The sequence below is a fragment of the Varroa destructor genome, unplaced genomic scaffold, assembly GCF_002443255.2.
Source record: "Varroa destructor unplaced genomic scaffold, Vdes_3.0 BEIS01000006.1, whole genome shotgun sequence".
Taxonomy (NCBI): domain Eukaryota; kingdom Metazoa; phylum Arthropoda; class Arachnida; order Mesostigmata; family Varroidae; genus Varroa; species Varroa destructor.
In genome coordinates, this window is record NW_019211459.1 from 8660066 (window position 1) to 8686533 (window position 26468).

Here is a 26468-nt window from a genome sequence, read left to right on the forward strand (position 1 = left end):
GTAAAGAATAGATACAGAACACCATGTAATGGTTTTTCACACATTTTACGCGTTCCGTCCAATACCAAAGTATTTCAAGCTGGTTCTTCACGCTGATTTTATTTCTCAGTTACTTATCACTTATAAAACATGATTCGGCGTAGTCTATGAGGGCCTTGCTCCAGAATCTCTCAACGAGGCCAGATTGCTTCGTAAAACAATTCACCTATAGCTTTAGTAATCGGAAGAGCCAGTGTGGAGTTCCGACGAAAAAGCTGCGGGAGTTCCAAAATAACTATTTACAGGAACACTGTTGTGTTACACGACTGCGAAATCCTGCGGAAAATATTACGCGTTAACATAGAGATTCATTTTGAAAAGTGGATTCGTACTAATTGAAAGTAAACGAACAGCCACATGTAGTGGATTCTGTTTTCTTACGTTCTCTCGATATTCTCTAGGCGAAATTCCAAGAGGTAGCATGAAAATACATGAAAAATTAAGGGAAGACGTGTACTGTTTTTTGACTTTCCCCCATATAAGCTCCCATATAAGCTGTATAGGAGAGATTTGTGTTGAATAAGCAATCGTTCAAAAAGTAAAGGTTACGTAGTCGACTGCTGTAGCTCTTCCGTTTTGTGGTGGCATGATAGATCGACAACACTCGGCTGCTACATGTCGAACGTGAGCTCAGGTGTGGATCCTTCAGGGCTGCTGGAGGCAGCCAAAACACTCTCAAGACCCGCTGAGGAATTTGTCAATCATCAGGATGTCGAACTTCAATGGGCAATTAAGGTGCGCATGCGAAATAAATGCTGTGCAGTATAGGACGTTTCTGCGCTAGGCCATTAGGTTTAGCGTATTTTTTTTTTCTTTTACGGGAGACGCTGTACAAGCGTGCGTGTACATCCGCAGTAAGGCCATAAAAAAAAGAACGAGGAATAATGTTTTAACCATTGCTATGCGGACAATTTTTCCTGGGAAGTATCAAATAGAAGTCTGACTTATCTAAGCAAAAGTAACATTTTTGTTTCTTATTAGTAGGTTAATATACATTAGGAAAACAAATGATTACATTTTAGGTGTAAAATATGCGGGTTATGGGTATAGCATATCAATCGGTTGAACATGCAGAAGGCAGAACCATTAAACATTTGTCTCGAAATAGTAAATTATAGGTATTTGCCTAATAAGCTTTAATTTTAAGAGGAGATATTTAAAGTGTTGCGCATAAAAGGTATGTCTTATTCTGGTTAGATTGTGAGCTCTTCAAAATCATGAAACATTTCATTATATATAGTCATAAATTTTCATTTCATGTATGGCGTCAAATAGCTGACGCGTGCGGTCATGATAGCAATCCGTGACGAATAGTCAGAATACGAATAGTTGAAATCCACCGTTAAGCGTGTTGCTAATCGTAGTAAGTACACTAATAAGTAAATAATACCTAACAAATAATTGTTGTCTGTTGTTGTATTGAATACTGTAGGCTTCTGAGCACATGGAAATTCATTTCAGTTTGTTAAAAGCTGTCGATCCAAAGTTTCTCAAACTGACTCCTGTTGATCAGCAGCTGCTGGAAGATTTCAACGTAACATTTGGCAAGCAGGTATTGAAGCATTAAAAAGTGTTTTTAATTTTAAATATCATTAAAGGAATAAGCCACTAAAGCAAGCCAGGCAGTATTGTTGTCGTAAGATATTAGATATCTCAACAGTATAGAATACTACTTTTACTAGTACGATTACTGTAATAAGAACTAGATAAACTTTTTTAAACAAATATATTCGTAACATCATGATGTGGTTTAATCTCGGGCAAATTTGAGCCGTACGGATATTAAACAGGGCGACTCAGGTGCCTCTTCCATAATCTTCTTCCACCGATTGTTTCTTCGCAGGTTAATCTCGCAAAAATCGATGAAATAGCTCTAAAGAGCGAGGAATCGAAGGCACTTTGGCGCGACTTTTGCAACCGGTACCAAGAACTTGTGGAGGACTTCAATTTTGCCACGATCCTTCGCCTTGATTCATCTGAAGATTACAGTCAGGAAAACACAACGTTAGTGCCGCGTGTTCAGTTTTTGGCCATCGAAATAGCAAGAAATCGTTTTGGTCTCAACGACGATATTCGCAGGAAATTTGGATCAATTTCGGCAACGGAAACGCAGTCATAGGAAGTTCTAAACTAGCATTGGCCCGCTAAAAAGTTTTGGAGTATATTTAAGATTTCCGTGTTTTGTGCTATTACAACAACGTAATAACTATATATAGTGGATAGTTAGTAAACAAGTGAAGGGCATATGTACACTGTGTAAAAGCAACGATATACACCAATCACATATTCAGTTCGCCATGGATTTACGAATGGCCGTCCAGACTTACGTGGACGAGCTCTGTGCCGAACTCGGTTTGTGTCCAGTGCCTCAGGCTCGCCTCATACAAAACTCGTCATCAAAACGTAGTTGTGGCGATTTCAACATTTTTATCAGGCAGCCATCATTTGACTGCTTACGGCCGCATATGTTCCGATTAGTTAAGGAGCTGCCAAGAGTTTCTGAAAGTTGGGCACTACCCATAGAACGGGTTGGCTATAGTGAGAACTCTGCCTACCTTGAATTGTTCCTTAAGAGAGTACCAGCCTTCCAACGGCTGTTCCAAGCGATTGGCTCATTTCGGGATGATGCCGATATTGTATCATCGTCGCGAACGCCAAATTCCTGTTTGCCATCAAAGAAATTAAAAGATTTCGATAGTGTCGCAGCCGGCCGCAACAGCTGTACTAGTAACAGCAATAATATCGATAAGAATCAACGCCTCCTGGTCATCGTGCACGCTCCGGATCAGCCACCTTTCGATCACCGGCGCTCCGAGATGCTCGCACTATATATGCGCACACAGTACGAGGCTTGTGGATTCCAGGTCCATGAGGTATATCTAACATTCAATGATTTCGCTACGTTGCAGCAATGAGCGCTATCGTGAAAACAGTCCATGCTATATAACGCATAACTATCTTGGATTACCGTATGTCTTGATTCAAGCTTCAAGTGAACATGTTGGGAACAGAATGAATATTACCTCAAAAATTATAATTTGTGTACTGGCCTTTTGTACGATGTACTTTGCACTATGTACTTAGCCATGCTTGACGGCTTGTTTTATGCGTCACTTCTAATAGGGACAGGTGTATTAATTGCACTCCAACAATTAATTGCAACTAAACGATCGCAATCGTGACTTTTTGCTTAACATTTCAGGTGAAAGATATTTATTTGTTTGATGAAGATTCCCCTCTTTCTAAAAAGGATTACGAAAATAGTGAATACTTTGATGCAGCTAAACAAGCGTTTGATCTTCGCAGATATTTGGAAGACAGGTTAGTCGATTGGATTATCTGCATTCGTCTTCGAATAGAGTGTTAGAGAGACATGATTCGAGGGTGGAGATACAAAAGCAAGTTATTTCAAAGTATATATATATGGCGATTGCCATTTGTATGATCAACTGATAAATCGGAGATCCTACGGGCGACTAAAGAACAGCAATTATATGCTCGAAACACACTCGTGTTCAATAATATTACATTCTGTGCTCTATAGGTGGTCGTAACTAATAAAATTTCTATTCCTGTTATCCTCTTGGCTCTGCCTTTTTTTTTGTTATCAGTTTTGCAAAGGGTTAGTCAACGATTGAATGAGATGAATATGTGCTAGTTCCTTTTTCTACTACCATTTTTTAGCAAAAGGTAGTAATATTTCTGGAAAAGTGCTCACCCCATTCAAATAACATTGCTCTGTGAAATAGGTCTTTAGAGACGGAATTGGACGCTAATCTAGGGGCGGTCTACCTTAATAGCCCAGCAGTGAGTTTGGCAAGGGCTCTTGCGAGCGCTGCGCGTGCGTGCATTCAAGCGACAACTACCAATCTCGACGATGTGTTACTTTGTCACGTTGCCCCTCAGAACAAAGCCTACGTCCAACAACAAGCAGGTGTTCTGCTTGAGGTAAGTTTTGTCTTCTATATACCCACATATTTATTTCAGTAATGTAATTTCCGACATACTAAAAAATATGTGTAGTGAATTCCTCTAAAACTAAAATTTCACTTTGGTCGTGTAGCAAGCCTCGCTGCCATAACGCGGTTTGTCATAAAATGCGGCAAATCGACATAAGTTATATCGGCCCGTAGAACTCACACACTGATGTATGATTCTTATTTTTTTCAACAGATACTAGAGTGCCTAAAGCAACGAGAAGATCAGCCCGCAAGGCAAGCCTTTGTAATACATGGTGGCACCGACGCGCGACAGAATTCGGTTGATGACTACTTGCAGCAAATTTATGAGTACGTTTTTATTTCTTTTGTCTCGTATTTCTTATCCGTTCTATTTGAGTTATATTTACCTAAAAACTCTAAGCAACTTAGCCTCTATTTTTTCGACTAGACGAGACCGTGGCTTAAAAAATTTTGTAATATGTAGTTGTTCGTTAGGTGAAGTTTTTGTTTTTTTCTGGGGTTTTAACCTATTGCAAAAACGTTCAGCTATGTGTCGAACAGTCTTCGTCATCGACGACTTCGAGCCGATGAGGGATCTCCTCTGTGCTCGATGGTCGTACGGGTCTTAGCTGACACGAAGATTACGTTTGAGCTTCTTGCCGCTCGTCAAATGGCCCGTCTAAAGATCTCACCCCTTTCGTCTAAGGTATGCATTTGAAATATAACCATTAGTCTTTTGCAACTTTTGTCAAATCTTTGTTTTACATTATACGATAGCCGCAAGGCTGAAGTTCCATGAAGACTACAGAACGAATTACCTAGGCGTGATTTCGCATAAATCAAATGCAATCATCTAGGGGTTCAGGCGCGTTTAATTGTCTACTGTACGTTTTGTTTAACTACGCAGGACGACACATTAGAAGGCGGAGGCGGTGGGGGCGGAGTAGCATCGTTTAATGGAAAAGGTGGAATATTTGTGCAGTACACCTGTGCACGTTTGGCCGTTCTATTGTCTAATTACGATTGCGCAGTTGCCGACGGAAGGTAATAAATCAATTAGAATCAAAGTACTAATAATCAATAACTAATAAAAGTAATATGGTCGAGGTTAATCACCATTTATTTTTAGGTAATAAGCAGCTCAAGTCTCTAGTTAACACTCCAGAGAAAAATTAACAGCGAGTTTTCTATGACATCCTTTAGTTCCAAGATGGGTTTGGCTTGCAATTATCAACTGAATTTGATTTTACTAACTTTGAACAACCAAAGGTTGGTCTTACTAATAGGTAGCTTCAGATATTCCTTAAAAGCTTGCTAGTGTGTGTTTTCTTCTTTAAAAAAAAAACTCTAAAGTAGTTTATTGTACGCACAGCAGGCCACCATCAGATAACCTGTCTACTGTTGGTCGGTGAATATGTGGCTCGACTCTGACAAAAACAACTTAATCCCGCCAAGACGACTACCTACTAGTTCTTAATTCCTGTTTTGTACGCCATTTCAACAATTAGATTTTGTGGTTAATAGCGCTACAGGTATTTTCTCTGTTAAGAACAACTGCTTTTTAGTATGATTACAATTATAAACTCTGCCGTGTCATACACAACCTATTCTTGTCGACCTGAAATATTGACCCATTTTGTGTCTCATGTTCGCGACTTATTAGGTACCCGACGTGCCAACCTTGGAGCGAACTACATGCCGAAGACATCGACCTCAGCGCGTTGAGTTTAGATTTCGACTGGCTTTTGTGGCGAGTGATGTTCAGGTAAAACAATATGGTACATTATAGTGAAATGGCGTCTCTATATAATACGATGCGCTTACAATTAAATGGGACTGGAAATATACGTACATATTCAGAAAAAATGATCTTTTTGATAGATATCAGACTTTGTCAAAGGAATGAGTATCACCCCGATCTAAAACTAGAAAGGTGTTCGACGGATTCGAATAATTAATCAAAAGCGATATACATATATATTGTTAAAAATTTTTCATTGTTGGCTTCGACGTTGATGCGGTAGGTGTCAAACTGCGCTGGAACGGGGGTCTACACTGCCCTGTTTTCTTTCAAATGAGGGCGGCACAGGTGAGAGACGTGTCTTCAAGTTTGACCTATGCGCCCACAGTGTATGTGAAGCCTTGGCTGCCGCATGTGTACAGTTTTCGACATACTATTCTAAGGTTTGTGTTGGTATTAACTCATGTGTATGATATCAAATTTGTAGATTAAAATGTTAATATATTTAATATATCTAATAATGACACCATCAGATGTTATTTTTAAATATCTTTCTATGAGTGGCATTTCGAAAAGTTAGTGTGATTACTGCTGACGGACCTTACTATTTGGTTTCCAGGTGAGGGTGCTCGTTGAAGCTCAGCCCCATTTAATAGAATCTCTTAAAGCTCGCATTTTTCTTCTGGTATCGTTGCGCTCGTTGCTGCATAGAGGATTGCAAATGTTAGGACTTCAACCAGTACAAAGAATGTGACTGGTTCAGTACATCAACGATAACACGGCCGCCCCACTGTCAGCGACACGCTGAAATGACAGAATCTGATAAAGCAGAAAGCTAGAGCTTAAAAGGATTTCCAGACGAACGATTTGACATTAAGCGACCTACAAGCACCGCCATTCTTCTATGTAAAATGACTATCGCTAATACAAATGAAATAGATAAGAAATGAAATCAATATTATGGCGCGGATTTTTTTGCCATCTGTGCTGCTTTAAGACGGGCTAATGATCACAAAGAGGTGAATAAATTTAGGAAAAAAGCATGGATATTTTACTTGATTACTTCCATGTTATGTAACTAAATATGGCCTAAAACTGTAGAAGTAGGTTTACAGCAAATATATATTTTTACATAGGTATTTAATTTTATTGGCTGTGTTAGATCTTTTTCGTTGGCCATCACAAACTTCCGGTCGTTACTTATATAGTGAACTTGTTAATTACGAAGCTAATACTATTCGTGTTTAGCGGTATTTAGTACAAAAGATATTATTTTAGAGCTAGTTTTTCTACCCATGCTGATTTTTATATTGAAAGCGTCTACGTTCAAGTTAGCGTTTTTTTGATTTGTTTACTCTTACTATCGACCGTGAATCCCATAATAATGTCAGCGGATAGCTATTAGAAAGTTTACATTGTACTGAAATGGACTGGACTGTCCGATAGATCCGACTAACAGTTGACAATATAAATAAATACTAGGCCCTAAGTGCGTACAAATACTTTTTAATTTTGGTGTAACCCTAATAGCATTCAAAGGTTATTTTTATTGGTAATGTGCCTATGGGCTCAGCTATAAAAGATTATCTCGATCCTGTTTTTACTTCACCGTTCACTATCTATACTAAAACAACTATATATGAATTGTAAATCTTTTCAAGTATGATTCGTATACTTGTTATTATGGCTGTTTCTCTACTGAAGCCCAATCCGACACGGTCTGATCCAGGCCACTGAAGTAAACGATCACCTCTTGTCACCAATCGCTTTCTACTGCTCTGTTTGACTTTCTGTAAACGAAACTCTATGCGTACATATATGTAAATGCCTCCTGAAGCCATGCAGAAACGAAATCTTGGATGTTGCCCTTCGACAGCACTAAACCAGTCCAATGTTTTCATCTCAGACGATTATGTGAGATCGGTTCCTTGCCGTCGAACCGTTTGCACTGTTTGTTCTTTTCGACTTACGCGCATCTAGTGCAATGTGCAGTACAGAGAGTTAAACAGTCGCGTTTTTCGTTTGAGCTGTTTGATAAACTGGAGATTACCTCAAATCAGCTGTAACATTTTTTGACTCAAAAATAGGTCTGCGACTGTTTTGGGTGGTATAACCATTTATAGTAATTACCAGGTAATCATTATTTCCACAGCAAACTAAGCGCAAATAATCAAGTGCTCATATCTGTGTTATATTGACAAGTCAAACGTTCAATATTCTCATTCATTTTAGGTACTACGTGTTTTTAAGTAAATTGGCCATGTACGCGTGGTATGGTGCAGCCAATAGTGTTTTTTATCAGATTCGAGCATGACAATTTATTCTGACTGGACGTCTGAAATTACCACCTGTTCTTGTTTTCCCTGACATTTCAAGTAATAAAAGTGACAAAGTTAACTTATCAATATATTTAATTCTGGTTCTCATGTGAAGATCCAATTCACTAAAAGTATGCATATGTTTTCTATAAGTCAACCACGCGGTTGCTTGTTGTTATAGGAGTATATTACCCTTTGCACAAGACACAAAATTTAGAGAGTGAAAACGGAGCTTTTTAATAACATTTAAAATTCAATCAGTTTTAATACCCAACGGCCGTTGCCACTATTATAATTGTTTTTCCATGGAAATCTCTTCTATGTCAACTTTACAATGCACTTTGGTTCTTGGTCCTAGAAAAACCCGCTGGCATTTTTTAAGGTTATTGTATGAAAGGTAAACGAAGTAGCAAGTTTAAAAGTTTTTCCTTACAGATCACCGACTGCACAAGATTTGTTTTATCGACATTTCGTGTTTTTCTTGTATTGCGTAATCGTCGCTACAGCAGGCTAACCTTAACGTAAGAGAAACACGAGTGATTATTCGATTCACACATATATGCCTCAAGTTATATTTATTGCTTTCCTAATAACTCAGTCTGTAATGTTAAAAACATTTATACACTATAGATTCAGTCTATTTTCAGTATTATACATGGAACTTGAAGCACACAAGTAATATCGTCCAGGTTTCTTAACAGAAATTTAATGGCCATCTTCGTTAGTATTATAGTAAGTACCGACTATGAGTGTAACTAGATTAATTTACTCGGCTCACATGTTATATTTAGCACGAGCAAGCTAAGCCGGCTTTGATTCATAAAAATTGCTAGCTGCTTTGATCTGAGCATATGAGAGCGATTTAAACGAACCTTCTATTTTTTGCTTACTATATTCGACTTCTTACCTCGGACCCTTCGTGACTGAAGCCTGATCCCAAAATAATCCAACCTGGGGATATTTTAGACTGCCCCCAAGACTCGTTTTATGTGATATGTGATAGTAGATAAAGCAACTGATGTGGCATATGTGGTTCTAAGAATTCAAAGGCTCAAACGCACATCCATAAACAAAGACGGTGTACGTAAGTCACTATTAATTTGCTGCGATTGTGTATGTGTATGTCGTATGTTTTAGATTACGTTTGTTGAAGCAAACGGTTACGTTATGGCCCGACTTAAGCAATGTTTAACATTTTCGTCATAGTACACAAAACTCTATGCTTATGTAGATAAACCGATGCCCCTGAATCTGTTTACAGACAGACGAAAGGTCTCCCGAATTTTCGCATCTGACAGCTCTGAACAGGTCCGGCTTCTTTCGCTCACGACACTATGCTTTACTGTTTTGTAAGTTCTCCGGTGTCTATCCGTTCGAAGGATTTGTTCCTCTTAGTTTTATCTTCACTGAGGTGGGTGCCTGTTCTTCACTCACTGTGTTTCCCTTCCTAGGTCGTTTCTTTTGGCGATGCCTGTCACGTTACTTTGGGGTTACCAAGTTGTTTTTAAATTTAGCTTGTGTTTTCCATAGATACTGTCAAAAGCAACAGTTGGACAAAAAGATCACATGAAGCTGGTGCACATCTTCTACGGAAATATCCTCAGAAAGAAACGACTGATGAACTTATGAGGTATATATTGTTTGATGAATTGATCCTGAATTTTTGAAGCATTTTTTTCGAATGCTATCGTAAGCGTTGTTTTTTTCTACAGATTGTAGCGCGATTATGGGGTAGCTGGTGCCTCGCGACGCTTTCAGCTCGGACCGGGTCAGAACACACCAATTCAGTCCTCTTATTGTCTCAATAAAGTTAGATTGTAGCCAGTAGTGGCGATCGACAGGAGCAGTAACTATAGGAGAAGCACAAGTGGCAACGTTAAACTCTGACGCAGCACAAATTTGTGCCCCTCAGTGCGACATCCGATGAATGATGTTGCATTATAGCTAACCCCGGAATGAACGTAGGCTAGTAGTCGTCGCATTGATCATCGCGATACGCTCTTCTACAGTCAAAATCGAGTAATCAAAGGCGGAACGATCATTGAAACAGCCAGTGGCCGCGGCCATGACACCCCTCAGTAGTGGCAGCAACGCCGGCCGACGGTGCCCCTCAACAGAAATTCGGCGTCCGTACAACCGTCTCTGACCTAGACGTGCTGGTTACTCACGCCACTTAAGTCCAGCCTTGGTATGCGTCGTTTATACAGGGACGATTTTGAACGAGTTCGCGGCGGTTCTCGGCTCAAGAAGCAGCAGTAATCTTAGCAGTAGAGGCACCGGCGGTCGGTATGACTGCAGCGGTGACAGCAGCAGCATCAGTCGTCGTATTGTAAGGAGATAGCAGTAGCAGTAGTAACCTGAGGTCATCACGCATTCGCTCGTCGGGAGCACGCAGCTAGCTGCCCGTACCCACATATCCCATAACTTCTCTGTTCATTTCGTCGCATTGTGTTGTTGCTTAATTTTGATCGACGTACATATAATCCTTTTTAAATGTGCGCGTATGGATCGAACAATTCGTATGATTACACATTTGAGGGGCCTTGAATGTGATTTCGGCCGAGTCAGCGAGAATCTAAAAGACAGGTTTGAGAAAATTCTTATCAGTGAATATATGTGCCCACGCACCGTTGCTTAGAGCATCTAGAATTGATAAATAATTAACGGATAAAACGATGAACAATACAAAAACCTGAGGGATACTGGTAGTCATCGTACATTTACACTCAGCAGGCATATTTTGCTGCTATTGTTGCTATTTCCCCTCTTCTCAAGTGTCGCTGCCACGACTCCGCAAGTTCACTTCTGGTCGCGATACGATTCAAGCTTCCGTCGTTTTTGTGGTTACTGACTATTCAAAGCATTCACTCCATTTCCACCTTTCACACCAGGCGTACCTATACTGTTCAATGGTTCTGCGTAAGCTGCCTTTTGCACCTCTGGCGAGGTGTTCTTTGTTCGCTTTTCGGTTCTCTACCTATGACTCTCCTTTTGAACTATTGAATAAGCAACAGTCCTCAGCTAGAGCAAACCGATGAAGCGTCAACCTGGACCTGCTTCCTGACTGCTTGGGCACCATTTCAGGAAAGTTCTTGTTTTTGTCATCTTAGCAAGCGCCCCCGCGAAAATCCACTTACTTTGCAGTGTTTGCTTTGATTTCTTTTTTTCCGTATTGAGCCGTATACAATTCCTCACCCAGTTTTGCTAACCAGCCGTTTCTCTCGTTTCCCCTTCGTCTTCTTTAGCTTCGTTATCCAAACTTGTCCAGGGGCTTACTTCGCTCACACTAGCGCGCGCCCAATTTCTTTTCATGCGACCCAAAACACTCAGACACGGCTTTAAGTATCGTAGCTTATAGCTATTATGTTGGCAACATATTCTCGTGTACTGGTAAACCTACCTATCATTTTGTGCCTCCGAAGGCAGAGATTGTTCGTGGCGACGTCGGAAACAGCAACGCTCCAGATACCTCTGCCTTTAAAATGCTTAACTGCCCTCCCTCCACGAAGCTTATGCGCAGCCTCTCGACAAAGATAGGGTCGGCGACGTTTGTTAGTCGAAACGAAAGGCAAGACTCAACCTCAGAGATAGTGAACTGCTACAGTTTGATTGTGCGACTATTGTTGATTACGGTAACGTCGGACGCTCGCTTCATCAAGTGGCTCTGTTTTATCTCCGTTGAGAGAAATGACTGCGAAAAAAAACTGCGTCCTAACGCAACATTTTACTCACTTCCTATTGAAAAGTATGGTAGAGAAAAGGTCAATTGAGAGGTTTAACGGCAACAATTGCTGCTGAAAAGAGAGAAAGTGTGTGATAAATCTCGATTCTCGATGGTATCGCGTGAGGTGTTGGCCAACGAGCTTCATCGGCATCAAACGTCTAGTTGCTGGTGATAATATTAAACCTCGGATGCTGGCATGTTACGCTGGTAGTTAAGGCACGATGATAGCTAGAAAAAAGGCAGAACGTTCAGGCTGTTGCTTTAAAAATAGTCGAAGATAAATCGAAAAAAGGCCGACAACGAGGGTCTAAAGCGAATAGAGATGACGCAGCGATATGAGCGCCACAAATTAAGACAAAGCTTCTTTTGCCATAGCGTGTGTGTCAGCTATATATTCCTTCCAGTGGCCGTTTAGTGTTGGGTATAGAGAAAAAAGAAATAAACATTTAGCCGGGAGCCCTAGAGAAATCTAATTCATTAGGCGCCACGGAGGTTTATTTATTGAACCCCTCTACTGTAGATATTAGTATAAATAAAGTATAGTATATAATAGTATAAATAAATTAGTATAGCCTTGTGCAAAGATTCTTTGCTGTTCCTCCAGAAACCTATTACGATATTAGCTAACTTAGTTTAGACGCTAGGAGCAAGTATTTAGTCGAGTAGTGAAACTTTTTTTTGAGAAGTTTTTGTGTCAATTCTGTTTATTGATATCTGGCCACACACTTGAATGCAGCCTGAAGACTTTAACCAGCGTTTTCTAACTGCACCACTTGCCACTGTCCCAAGTCCTTAGTCGCTGCAAGTTTTGGCGCGACTACGATTCGGAGGTGTAATCTGAAGCACTTCTAGTATGCTCGACGGCACACTGTGTGTACATATTTTAGTGCATCTTTTTATGAGGATTGTAATTTCACATGATCAATACTTCCGCAATGGGAAATGTGACTGAGCTTCATTAAGCTAATCTTGTTGGCACGAAATGCGGGTTCTCGCGACCGTTCTTCTATAATGTGTTCCGCAAACGACGTCCGTGATGTTAGATAACTGTGTTTGCTTTATCGGAAACAATACTTCAGTCATTATTTTTTGTTGCTAACGCAGTTTGACAGCATTTTCGCTAACTGAAAGCTAACGGAATTGGCCAGTGAAAGCTTATGCAGCAGAAATAGTTTTAGGAATTTGTTTCGCACATACGAGATCACAACAAAAAGTCTGCGGGTTTTGCTTTATCGTAAATAGTTATAAGCTTTATCTTTTAATACAAACGTGAATTACTTAATATTCAAACAACGTAGATTTCATTTAGAGTTTGTTCTGGTCAGAACAGATGGTTGTGAACGACGTCCTTAACTTAAGGTATATTGCATTCGTATAAGTACCGTTTGGTCCCCTATTCTCTAATACTGTGCCCACATATTTTTTTCCCATCAATCCATGAATTTTGTTTTTGTCGGCAAATATTTGCCGCGGCTCTTGTAGCTCTAGCCCGCCAAACAGGAACAAAGTAAATGTAAAAACGCACTAATCATCCGTTTACGCAACACTAAAACAAAGCTCTGAATGGTATCTACGCGACCTCTGTCAGTGCTCATTACGAATAAATCGCGTACAAACGGCAAAACTGGGAAATCCTTCTAACTACTATAGCTGATTGTTTACGCTGATTATTAATTGACTTTTCTTAATTTCCCGCGGAATTTCTCTTGAAATTCGGCAGGAAATTAAGAAGGGGTCTCAAATCACACATGCCGCACAGACTTCACGTATGTCTGCATTTTCACCCTGCGCGATTTTCAGGCTTTCCCGGAATCAGATATTGAATTATTAAAACAAATATGAGAACTAACATTTCTCCTCAATGGTATTAACTTTGTATTTTTCTGTTCTGATATTTTACTTAACTAAACACAACTTCAGCAGAAATTGGGTAAGCCCAGAAACATATTGTTGGTACTGCCGGAGTTTAGAGTCGTAATCGACTACAGCCATCAATGGCTATTCGCTCAAATCAGCACTATACCCAGTAGGGTTAGCGTTTGGCCGCTGTTTTGGCTGCTCAGGATACAGCGGTATTCTGCAGCACCTTGACGACAAGAAGATAGAAACCGCTATTCAAAAAGGCCCTCCTAGCCTCTAGGGAACACAAAGGCCTGCTGTCTGGGCCCGCCAGCTTTTTCATAATATGGAACAGGTTTCGATCAGATAAGCGCTTTCTAGTCAATAACAATAACGATAAACTTCCATTGTTACTTGAGTTAACTTATTTTTCAACACAACCGTTCCATGGCGTCGCTTATTTCTCTTCACTTATCAATTAGCAAAGCGAAAAAGCAATACTGTACATTAAAATAAACTATTTTCTAGGGGGTGAATGATTACCTTTTGTTCCGCCAAGCTCTGCATGAATCGTTAATCATGCGGCCCTTCGATACGACACAACAACATTCTAACCTGATTTATTAGATTCCACCATGTTAACTTGGTTTCAACAGTGTACGATTGCATGCCATACTTATTGTGTTGAAAGTCAATTCAAAGCATACTTTATTAACCACACCTCAGTACAGAATCTATGTGAAACTACTGTATTTGTACCTAGAGAGTGTTCAGCGCTCATCGAAACAACATCAGCGCTACCCACTGGCAGGTGTCGTTTCGATTTCGGGAGTTCAGCACCTTCTGTCTATGTGACCGTACATCTGGCGAGCAATACGCGCCTTACGTTCACGCTAACTCAGTGCTACGTTATTATATCCAGCCGTGCTACTGTGTCTGTGTATCGGCCTCCTGGCGGACGACAGTGCGTCTTTTCGACCCTCTCCCTGCGCGCTAAAAGCGAGAGCTTTTCTAGTCATTCGCTAGCTTCAACTGTTGCTGCCGTTCTTTCTGACCGGTATGATTGGTAGTTGATTATTGTTGGCCGCTGTCGACAATAGCGAAAAAGCTGCCTGTAAGACGGTCGCCGCGATTCCGTTGCCCGACGACGGCAATCGTGAACGAGCACAAGACAGCTAGCAGCGCCTCCTACCGCCATCGCCCGGGTCTGTCCGCAAAGAACGGCCAAGAGTAACCGCGAGGTGCTGGTCAAAACAGAAGACGACCGGAGCGCGTCGCAGGACAGAACTCCGTTAGTTCGCCTGTCGGTGTGTCCGAAGACGGCAAGATGGACCAGCAAGAAAATAAAGTAACAAAAAACCAAACCTAGCAAAGAATACCGAAGAACAAATTCGAGAATCCGAAGTACAGACAAGATAAGCAAAAGACCCCGAAACAAACGGCCATGGGGACACCCACAGAATGTGTTGGCCTGTTCGGAGACTAGTGCAATACCGTAGTCCGCAAAAGGTTAGAAGCCCTTCCACGATTTAGACTTCGGTGCGCTGTAGATAACTCCATCATCGCTATCATTATAATATATGGTCATTACACGAGTGTCATTAGCGAACTAAGTAGTTTGGTGGTTGACGCTCTTTACGCAAGCAAGTCTGTGCCTTGAATAATCAAGCTCGTTAAATAAGTCAGAAGTTTGTAGCAACTGGATGGGCGAAAGAACTTGATCGATGTGTTGAAACGTGTAAACGTTTTCGTCTAAAGAAAACAACCAACGGTGGTCAACTGCATCTCGACAGCGGTGACAAATTTTGAAGTTACCAGTCTTTAGATGGTGTTCGTGTGATACAATTTCTGTCATCGGCAGAGTGTCCGCAAAAGATGAATGAAGGTTTAGAAATCCTCAACGTCAGTAGTCATTTAAAGTCTCTCTCGCCCTCAGTAAATGCGTTCTCTGCGCGTTCAGATGGAAACGAATCGTGTGTTAATCTACCGCACCGCTTCTGGCTATCGTCTAGTCAGTGGAGAGCAGTACCCTCTAAAAGCATCAGGCGTCCTGTCTGTCTAGGTGCTCGACAGCAAATCATTGATCGGAAGCCCGAACAATCTCCGACATCTGCCAGGAGTGCTCACCACTGATGAGCGACTAAAATATACACAGTTATTATCCAACATATCTCAGCATTTCGCTATCGTGGAACGTCGCTGAAACGGCACAGAGTAAATCACAGACTGCGAATCGAAGCTACCCGGTGCCATCGCACGAAATCCTATCGCCGCCGCTGTCCTACTTGCAAGCGTAGGTTCGCTGGAAGATTGTAACTACGTTTTGTGTAGTGAGACGTTGGACGTACAATAGTTGTTCAATAGATTTTTCCAGAGAGTGTCGACTATAATAAACATATTTATATATCGTACCGGTTGATTAACTATAGCTGTTCACAGCTAGAGTACGCACACACACATTGACAACCACAAACACACACGCACGCACTCACAACCACAAACACACACACACGCACTCACAACCACAAACACACACACACTAACACGCGGATAGAGGGCCTTAGCGGTAGTTCAGTGACACCGTGTCACCACCCGTGGATTAGGTGAGGCAGTGAACGACTAAATTTGCTCGAAAGCAACAATAGAAAACATCGTAAGAATACCGCCGAAGTGTAAAGCACAGCTTTTCGTTCGTTTTTGTTCTTCTGTTATTGTGGATATAGTTGCCAAAATGTAGGCACAAGTAAGTGAAAGGCACGAAGATTGTGCAGTGCGAAGCAGGAACAGTTCACTGAGAAAAAGGTATATTAAAAGAGTGTGTGTGTTTAGTGTACTTTGTGGACTACTGTTTTGTTCCGAAGACGTATTGAATAGCATGCTCCATCACAAACGCGTTCTTCGTGAGTAGACTCTGGGATTCTAGATGATTTACCGGCGACGAGTAAATTGCCACTCAGCCTTTTCTTTTGTTCTCTGAAGTAACCCCGAAGTTCACCATCAACGAGCAGTAAACGGCTGCACAAATACCGGTCTACGGACAACAAAGCGTTTATCTGTCAACACGCGACCTCTATAATCTGTCCACTGGTTACATGTGGCAGTAGTGTGGTATTCTTCTCGTAATATTATATGGCTATATAACGATACACTAAGAAGCAACAGACAGCGGCCGAATCTCAGCAAAGAACAGCAGGAGCCAGAAGCGTGCGCAGTACTTCGGAGTCTTTATTATTGAGATCTTCTCATCTTCGCCTTTAGCCGCGAAAGAAGCAGAAGCAGCAGCAGCGGTTATCGTTGATTGAAGAGCAGCAAGCACGTGTCCTTCTAGCCTAGCCTTCTGCTCGTCTATCCACCTGTGTGCGTTCGATATTCACAGAATCCACGTACCTGAATTACAGCAACTACGGAAAGGGTAGTAGCATACGGAACGCTGAAGAGTGAGGCAGATATCGATGCGGGTTTTCGGAGCGAAAAAGATACACGTGTTGTTGTACTTACGCTGGACTCTACAGCGACCTAGGGGATTTGCTAGCTAAAGAGAAAAACAACAACAGACATCGCGACTTCCTCCGCAGTGAAGATCTAGTTTACGGGTAGCGGTGTGCTGTTAGTACGAGGTCATCAACAGCGAGTTACGCATCGTTGGATCTCATTTGTTTGATCTGACAGCAGCGTCGTTCGTAGTCATCGAGGGCGTTGTAGTCCACACAATAGAACAGTACGCTCAAATACAAGCTTCGCTCTCGATTCGTCCTGTACAAAGAATTATTCCAAGCTCGATCTAATCCGTCGTCGATGAAGGACCGTGACACTCCTCGTGACACGAAGAGCTTAGATGACGGTCGTGCTATTACCTGCATACCGGGCGAGGGGCTAAACCGAGATCTATCAAAGCAGCCAGTAGTGGACAAAACTATGCTCTTCTGAGAAACTCTTTTCATCGTCGTTGCTCTCTTCTTCGTTACCATCATCATCCAAGAGATTTGATCCAGACCGGACGACTGAAGCCGACGGGCGATCAGAAAGTGTTTCCAAATCAGCAAGCGAACTGACGCCAAAAATCAACCCCAGAGAATATCCAGTGGCTGGGTAACAATTTTTGCCAATTCTTTCTGTTTGTTTCTACTGGCGCCTGTCATCGGTTGTTATGCTTACACACAGTCGCCCACGGCGGCGTTTTGAGCAAAAGCAGCAGAAGCAATAGCGAAGGTAACGCGGTAAACAACCTCAACGAAACTTCTACTAGTATAATAGTAATAACACTACTAGAGTGATAGTGAAAAGTACAACGACGTGCCGGCCAGGATTCTGCTATCAGTTCTCCTCGTCCAACGGCAGTCAAAGACGGACGCCAGCTACCAATATCACCTTATTCATTATTATTATCATCACCATTATCGTTAGTATTATTATCGTGCGCGGTGAACCACAAGCAAATGGCTACTTCTACAGTCGCTTCGGGCTCTAACAACGGCAGCGGTAGCGGCGGTGGACTCTCTGCGCTCTACCAGCTCATCCGCAATAAGAAAGACAAACCGACCAAAAGTTCGAAGGATTCTATCAGGTAAGCTGATTAGAGTTGATAACAGACCTCCGACGAGAAAAAGGGAATTTTTGAATAGAGAATTATCATTATTTAAGTATTAATAGCATTTTGTGCGGCCGATACTATCCGCAAGTAGCCGTCAATCACGGCAGTCGACCGCTATACTCGTAGGACGATAAGAAGCTTCAGAAATATAAAAAAGGGGTAGTTTTTATGGCTTCTGTCGGTGAACCTCGAGACGAGTGTTATTTGGGAGCTTAGGGGCAATTCTATAATTTCTTCGATGACCCTTTTTAGCTTAAAGCTCAGTAAAATTCCCGCTGGAAGACCATCAACTGGACGATTACTGTGTAGACTTGTTCATTGGCTACACATGTATTTAGACCTGTTCAAACGCGGTGTAGCCTTTCACCTCTAGCAACATGTTTGCAAGAAAAGCCATCACCTCGTCGCTTTCCCATCGTTCTCTCGGCCTATTTCGTCCAGTCCTTTTAGAGGAAAACTGTTCAATATAACGTATTTTTTTTATGCAAATACAGGTAAGTCGTAGACGTGTATACCTAGCTAAAAAGCTTGTTAATACGTACATACGAGCGGCTTGAGAAAGAAAAACATTACCTTTCTGCGTATATCATATATAACAGCATTCTAAAAAAAAAAAAACAGTAGATGTAGCTTAACCCAGGTTCACTTGTACCGCCTGCAACCTAGTGATTGCTGTTGTTGCAGCTGCAATGGGTGGGGTTACTGTACGCAGGTAAGGAGACCACCTGAACGGGTCTTAACAAAAATATACCCGCCGCATACTGCCGACTGCACGACCTGGCCCGCCTGAGCTTTCGCTCTTTACGCTACACCGCTATCCTATCCGATTAGTTAGAAAATTCTCTCTACCTAAATTTAAACTCTACGGCACTATCGTGATTAGGCCTAAAATTCTAATAGGCAGAACGAATGTGGGATATCATGCGCGCATGTGTTTCTACGTTATGCGATTCCATGTTAAAGAGTTCGGAAGAAAGAAACTGAGGGAAATTGCGAAGACGATGTCGCCGCCGCCTCGGCAATACGCTCTGCGCCTGCCCTGACGTACTGTTATGACGACACAATTCTTTACGACCCCCCATTTCTTTTCCATCTGCCCCCACAAAAACGGATGCAGACGGACGCATGGACTACGGACGGATGGATGGACCAGCTTACTATTGCCAATACACAATAGACGTCAGTGATGACTGTAACGACGACAACAACAAACGGCAGCAACACGTAAACATCTGATCGTTTGTTGCCTGAATAGCTGCATATCTGTAGCAAAATAATCGGCGTTGCCGAGCTACCACTCTAGTACCCGCCCATTGCTGCTACCGCCGCCGATGATTACAAATGCTGAAGCTGCGTGATGTCGCAGTTGGCAGCTGAATGCGGCCTGTTATGCTGAATATTGTAGCCGTGCGTACAGAAGATGCAAAGTTCCTAGCAGTGTCTGTAGTAGCGCGGCCGCTATTGCTGCTGTCGGCAGATTTTTCAATCGAGTTCTCCTCCGTTCGCTCGCTTCTTCTGCTTCAAGTAGTACCAATAATAATCGAGAGGAGTCAAGCTCCCTCTCGTTTTTAGTTTCATCGTCGCCATCATCATCATCATTACCGGCCTTTGTCTATCTTTATCGACAGCAACGACGATGACGAAAACAAACGGCACCAGGAAGAACGAGAGATGCCCACCATTTGAAATGCTACGGTGACGGGTCGGGCTGGAATGGACCAGGCTGCATTATGTCTACAGAGAGGGATGGAAATGCACACGATGAAAGGGATGAGAGAAGAACTCGATGACTTTTTTTTTCTCTAATTTCTTATTCTGCTTGTAGTCATGGTAATCTTCATTCTTCGTCAAAACTTCAAGTCCTCTATATACCGTCTCTCTGTTTCTAGCTATTATGTTGATGTCGTTGTTATTTTGGATTGGTTGTTCTTTCACACGTTCCACTTGATTCAGGCCGTCGGTCACGTGTTTGCCGGCGGCAGCAATTGAAGCAGCGTTGGATCAGTACTCGCCTCCGACGACGACCAGAAAGCCACACAAATAAACGCTCACAGAGTAGTCGACAATGGACCGCAACTTTATTGGCGATGGCACTACATACCAATGGCCAAACTTGGCCCACGTAGCAGGCGACCCCCCACGAGGAGCGGCAGGCTACAAACCGACGCTAGCGGAGAGGGGGCTCAGCGGCGCCAACAACAACAACACGAACGAAATAGCGACTTTAGCTAGTCCACATTTTAAACCGAATCATTATTAACCGCCAAAGATGGCCGTTGGCTGGTCCGTTCTAAGTAGGACCGTTCAGCCGGGATGCGCTACTGTCGCAGCCATCGCTTTCTGAACTATGAATGTTTAGAGACGACTAACGACTACGGTTCCAGACAGTCATCTGGGCGCCGCCAAGATTGTCTGCCATCTCCGTTGGACAGCAATCTTGCGCCTCCGAATTTTTGGCAAAGTACAGACTTTTTGGGATGACGACGCAATGGCTGTTGTATGAACGGCAACGGAGGTCAGTCGGATATCCTCGGCGATGGGTCGTTCGAACGACCACACAGGGGGATGAGAGGCTGAAAAATAAGAGAGCGAAGTCTCGACTAGCCCCCTCAGAAGAAAAGACTTATGGCAATGAAAGCAGCAGCCCTAGCCAAGTCTAGTTATTACCGGCGTTTCTGAGTGACTGCTTTTGCTAGGGATTAATCGCAGATCGAGGACCGATACCGTGGACCTGGCTATGACCCCTGATACTTAGCTAAAATTTAGCTCCGGCATGGATGGCACTTATTACTGACCGTCTTCGCATTCTATTAGGTTCATTCTCTTGTGTTGTGGTTTGTCTAGCATCATTTCACATTCGTATTCTATAAGTCGCGCAGGATGTTCTGCCTATGTTAGTAGACATAGGCAGAACATCTTGTGGCCTGAGGTTACTGATCACACAAAGGAGAATTCTACCTGATCGTGACTATATTTGCACGAATACGTCGTACTGCTGTGTGTGTCATGGCGTTAAATGCTGAATGCCACCGACATCAACGGCGGAAACGATTAAAGATCTTTGGGGGTTCGGAGTTATATACGGATAACGGTAGAATGGCAGAGGTACGGCTGCGATAGAAATGAAATTCGTGTCCTTGGGCAGTCAGCCTGGCGTAACAGTGGCAATTTAATGTAGATGGGCATATCATTGTTGTTGTTGCTATTATTTGAGGCAGATGTGCCTGACTACCTATTCTAAAACTTTAATGTTGCCGCCCAAGAGAACTTTTGGCGGAAAATTCACACTGACAACGAATTGAGCGCTCTCATTAATCGAGTATACGCTGTTATAGAGAATTTTTTTGGATAGGTGCGCCATCGTCTTCGTCGTGAATAGAAACGTCGAATGGGCGGACAGGCACATGAAGACGAAGAGACAGAACGATGCCAAAAATGTTCATGTCACCTTTGTTCTGAGGTGAATCTGAGCACGAACTTTTCGTTCTGATCCCTCGCTTAGTCTCAGTTTAAGTTAGCAACGTTTCGGCGTTTTACAAAAGGAAGAACTACCCAGAAGATAAATCATTAGAATAACTATGAGCAAAAAGGATATAGGGCCTGAACTTGACAGTCGTTCTTGATTGATTGATTAAGGGTCCTTTGCAAAAGTACCTAAAAGAGACGTACGAATTGTTATAGAAGGTTTGTTCGTGTTACGATGGCCGCAGCATAAACTGACTGCTCGTTGAAACCATCAACAAGATAACTAGAAAAAAGTTTCAGTTCCTTGATAAATTTTTAACAAGCGGCGGTGCCTTGTTACGGCAGTATAATATTAATAAAAATTTATGAAAGCTATTGCTGAATTTGTCCAATGAAATGAGGTGGCACTGGTTAGAGTTTCTTTCTTGATAGCCTGTGTTATCTTTTAATAATAAGGTAGAATAAAATGAACAGAACTTTTTCTTTATTCTAGAGTTTCAGCAAACTTAGCTTTAGCAAACTTACTTTTACCCATATGGCGACATGCATTTAAATGCCAGTGACTGAACGTTTCGATCATTAGCAAAGAAGTATATTAACAACAAATGGCCTTAAGACTGTCTTATGCTTACAGTTCTTGTTATATTATAGGCGACAACATAAATTCATAGAGCTTTGCACAGTACCCCATTTCGCTACGTTCTACGACTATCATATATTGTAAGAAATGTTGCGCTAAGCATGTTTAGCGTACACGGTTACTGAGCCGTAATAAATGTCCGGATGGCATGTAGTTATTATTTTTCGTCTCGAGAGCGGTGCTTTCTAGCACCCGCGTTCCTTTCGTTCCATGGGAGAAGCCCGGCGGACGATCGGGAAGGTCGTGCACAAAGCACAAATTGTCGCCCGACGACATAACCGTTCCGGATGCGGCTAAAACCTTTCACTTATTGTAACTTGTCTCAATGTGGTACTGGCTGCCATATGGTGAAAACGGTTGAGAAAACATTGATCGTAGTTAGAAAGAACAGATTTATTCATGAATGCTGAAAGTTCGGAAAGAATCCGTGCGTACACGAGACATGGCGTATGTACGTGCGTTCGTTGAAAAAAAGACAACTACGATTTTTCAGTTTTATCAAGCAGTGATGCCACACAGCTGCCGATTCAATCAAAAGGTACAGTTAATACTAATAATATATTATAGTGATATAATAGCAGAAAAAGTAAGTACTGTTGTGCCCAGTAACTACAACAGAAACGTCCCATTATAACTTCCGTTGTGTTACCCATTCTGTCTGATCGTAATTGACGTCGACCAAATTCATCTTATATAAATTGCATTCGATTAGTATATATATAATCCTTTTTATAACTTCAATAATCTGTTAAAACGTCTCGAACAATTCGCACAGACGCACTTTAGAAATGAACTCTAAATATATTAAAATACACCGCAGGCACTGGCTTACTCCGTTATTCAGTTTTCATATAAACGATCGATTTTTTCCTTTCAACAAGAATTGAGTCACGATTTTTTATACAAAACTCTTCACATGAAGGATGGCAAGCTGAAACATTCTATAGATCGTGTCTACTGAACGTTTCGAGTTTTTATCACGGAACTTCGTTAGCATTGCGATGAATATGCCTTAATCCCTATACATTTGGGGGGCAGCCCGCCAGGTGATATATACCCGGATGCATAAATTTGGCTGGAAATCAGTTTAGTAATGCGTATCTATAAATAAGCTACAACCAAACATACCCTTTCATCACAAAACGTTTCTAGTGTTGCTATATATACTCGAATGAATGAATGAATGAAGATAGTTTGCCCGACAATCCTAGTTTGAGTTAAATAGTAAAGGCAAATTGAGTAAAAATACATGTTCACGCGCGCGTCGAGGTAAACCTAACCAAACAAATATCGATTGTTGAAGGTCTTTCCTAGAAAAGATGAGACCCACTCACCGTAAACAATACAGAATTCTTATGTTACTTGTGACCAACTTACGGCCATATTGTCAACGGGTGCCCTGATTTACGATCCCCAATGCCTCTATGAAAAAGCTAGATGAATACTTACCCCAACTAGTAGCTCGGTGGCATTCAAAAGATGGTAGTTGCATGCGTCACAGCGAACCCACGCAGGTCGATCATTAGTTGCTACCCGTTAGTCGCTTACACACATATATACGTACACGAATAGCATTACATCATTTTATTGTTGTTTTGCGCACGCCTTTTTCTGAAAAACATACCCGAAACCTTCTGCGACCAACAACCAGCACTTTTATAATCTGCTGGTTGTAGCTTTTCGTGATCGACATATTTACCTGCGAGTATCATTGTCTCTGTTAGTTAGCGTAGATTTCTTATTATTCCTTTGATACTGCCATTCAGACTTCTGCAGCTATATGTAACGATTGTCCTTGTGGGCTAGCTCGATTTTTCTATTGTTCATTGCCTTAGGGCCAACCAAAACGACAGCACTAGTGCAGGCGACAGAAGCTCGTCCCGCTCATTTTGTCCCAACGACCTGAAGTGCAAGTCTCTCATCGCCACGTAATAGCATCGACAACAAGGACGATAACGGCATCAGCAATCTCAGGGGATTAACAGCCCTGCCACGAGCCTGCTAACAACTAAAAAACTTTTGGACGAGTTGTCGAGGTGTAATGATGCATGAGCTGCTATAGTCAGATCGTGATGGTAATCGTAGAATAATAGCAGTATTTACAAAAACAGCAGTACTTACAAGTAATTAGCTGTTCAAAGCAGGAAGTTGCTCAAAGCGACAATTTATCGTCTGCAAAGCAGACGACAAACAAATGCAGAAGAAAAAGAAGCAGCAGAACGAGGAGTCAATGCATCGGGACGAAAAACAAAGGAAAAAGTTCTGCGCGTTTGTTTTTTCCTTCATCTACTGATACATCCAACCAGACTAGTTAGATAGCTCAGATAGAGGCAATTCCCGCAGTCGAGCGTAAAGGTATTGACATGAAACAACTACTCGCTGCTACTGTAAAAACTTTGATAAAATAGACGCAAACGAACAAATAAATAAGCAGATACGCATCATAGACACAGACATGGCGAAACGTGAGACAGCGTGAGGAAAGTTGCTGAAAGAATGTATACAGACAACAACATGGAATGCATGCATCCATACATACATATATCTACCGTGCTCTCACAGGCCTCTTCGCTAACTATTCGGCGGCCGCAGTTGACAAGAGGCTGCTGAGCAGTTACGTTGCCGGTATCAGAAACAGATGTAACAAACCCAGTGAAACTAGCAGCACCAGAAGTAGTTGTAACTAACAGACTGTTATGGTAATCAATGTCGCCTGCCGTTAAGATCAGCAGCAGCTGAAAGCCTCTTGGATGGAGGATAGGAGATTCAAGTCCGGCGGATCGCTGGAGCTAATTGCTTTTACCTTTCAGCATTGTCATGTAAATGCTGTACTCTTATAGATATAAGATGAATGTGTTAACTGTTGAGCTAGTTGGTAGACAAGTTCGCAGAACAAACGGCATTCTTTTTTGATAGGGTTTATTATGTGATATTTTTTCGATAACCATTTTCTTTGTTTTTTTTGTAGACCCTATGAGAGTGTTGTCAAACGTAGCTGACAATCGTGGCCCATCAGAATTACTATTTGGTGACTTAAGCTTGTTACGTTGATTAAATGACAATGAATTTTTTGCCGTCGTTTTGTATTCTACATACGTGCATATAATTGCATAGGAACGAAGAATTAGTTGCACCTAGGAGTCGTTAGACTGTATGCCCAGCAGTGGCAGTGGTATACTCAAATAACGCGCAAAACGTCCTAACTATAGATACATAGACTTTGATAAACAATACGCACATATATAGAGTAATACAGAAAGCAATTCGACTTATGGGACGTTCTGTTACACCGTTGCCTCCTACTTTCACCCACCCTGTACACGACAGTTGGCTTTTTTAAAGAACACTTACTTTGATCAAAGTTTTACACACACACGTATTCACATACATTGTCCGGCACTTCATTGTCATCAGCAGCGTCGTCGTAAGCATTAGCATCAGCAATTCCTTCTTGTGCTTTCTCGTATCCTCGCTCGCCGATTCTAGGGTGGCAGCAGCAGCAGCAGCTCTTCATGTTGTGGTACAACCTACCGGAATCATCCGTCTAGTAGAAAGCTGTTGAGAGCTTCTAAGATACCTGGTGATGTCGCCAGTGGATGTGGGGCAACCATGGCTTCGGCCGCTGTGGCAGCAGCGTTTACTTTGGTGTTTGTGATTGCTATGTTGTAGCTCCGTTTCTACTGCTCGCGCACCAGAGCCACCAGCGCCCGCCACCGCTAAAACTGCTGCCAGCGTCTCCAGTAAATGGAGCTAATGGCCCAAGATATATGACCCAGTCCCAGCGGTCCGGTTTGGTTCGCTTTAGTTCACCGAATGATAAATTATAATAATTCACAGAGAATAGCAAGAATGGCTGACGATGATCTAAGCGCCGCTGCGGCTTCTGCTTTGGCCGCCAGGGCGCGAGAAAACAACTGCAAAAATGAAGACTAAGAAGACCTGAAGCGAGCTGAATCTAAAGCTAACGGTGAAGATCGTGAAAACGAGGAAAAAAGAGAAAGGGAACGAACATCTCCAAGAAAGCTTTTTCTTCATAAAAAAAAAAAGATAACGAAGGCATTCGATTTCTTCTTTCGGTACGTAGCTGTAGTTTCTGTTGCTGTTGTTATCGTTTGTGGCAGTGCTAAGACTAACTCCGCAAACGTAGCCTCGATCGTCAACTCCTCGCCC

General features: G+C 42.1%; 2 protein-coding genes across 2 annotated transcripts; both read left to right on the forward strand.

The window, feature by feature from the left end:
- Positions 1 to 261: 261 nt before the first annotated feature.
- LOC111253169 (protein PBDC1) lies at positions 262 to 2160 on the forward strand. The gene is made up of 3 exons (XM_022812197.2): positions 262 to 774; positions 1472 to 1591; positions 1883 to 2160. The coding sequence occupies exons 1-3, from the start codon at positions 655 to 657 to the stop codon at positions 2156 to 2158; spliced, it is 516 nt and encodes a 171-aa protein (XP_022667932.1). The 5' UTR covers positions 262 to 654; the 3' UTR covers positions 2159 to 2160.
- A 173-nt stretch (positions 2161 to 2333) lies between these two features.
- Positions 2334 to 6764, forward strand: LOC111253168 (uncharacterized). The gene is made up of 9 exons (XM_022812196.2): positions 2334 to 2912; positions 3242 to 3360; positions 3789 to 3987; positions 4213 to 4328; positions 4527 to 4686; positions 4888 to 5024; positions 5644 to 5745; positions 6005 to 6164; positions 6341 to 6764. The coding sequence occupies exons 1-9, from the start codon at positions 2337 to 2339 to the stop codon at positions 6473 to 6475; spliced, it is 1704 nt and encodes a 567-aa protein (XP_022667931.1). The 5' UTR covers positions 2334 to 2336; the 3' UTR covers positions 6476 to 6764.
- The last annotated feature ends 19704 nt before the right edge of the window (positions 6765 to 26468 follow it).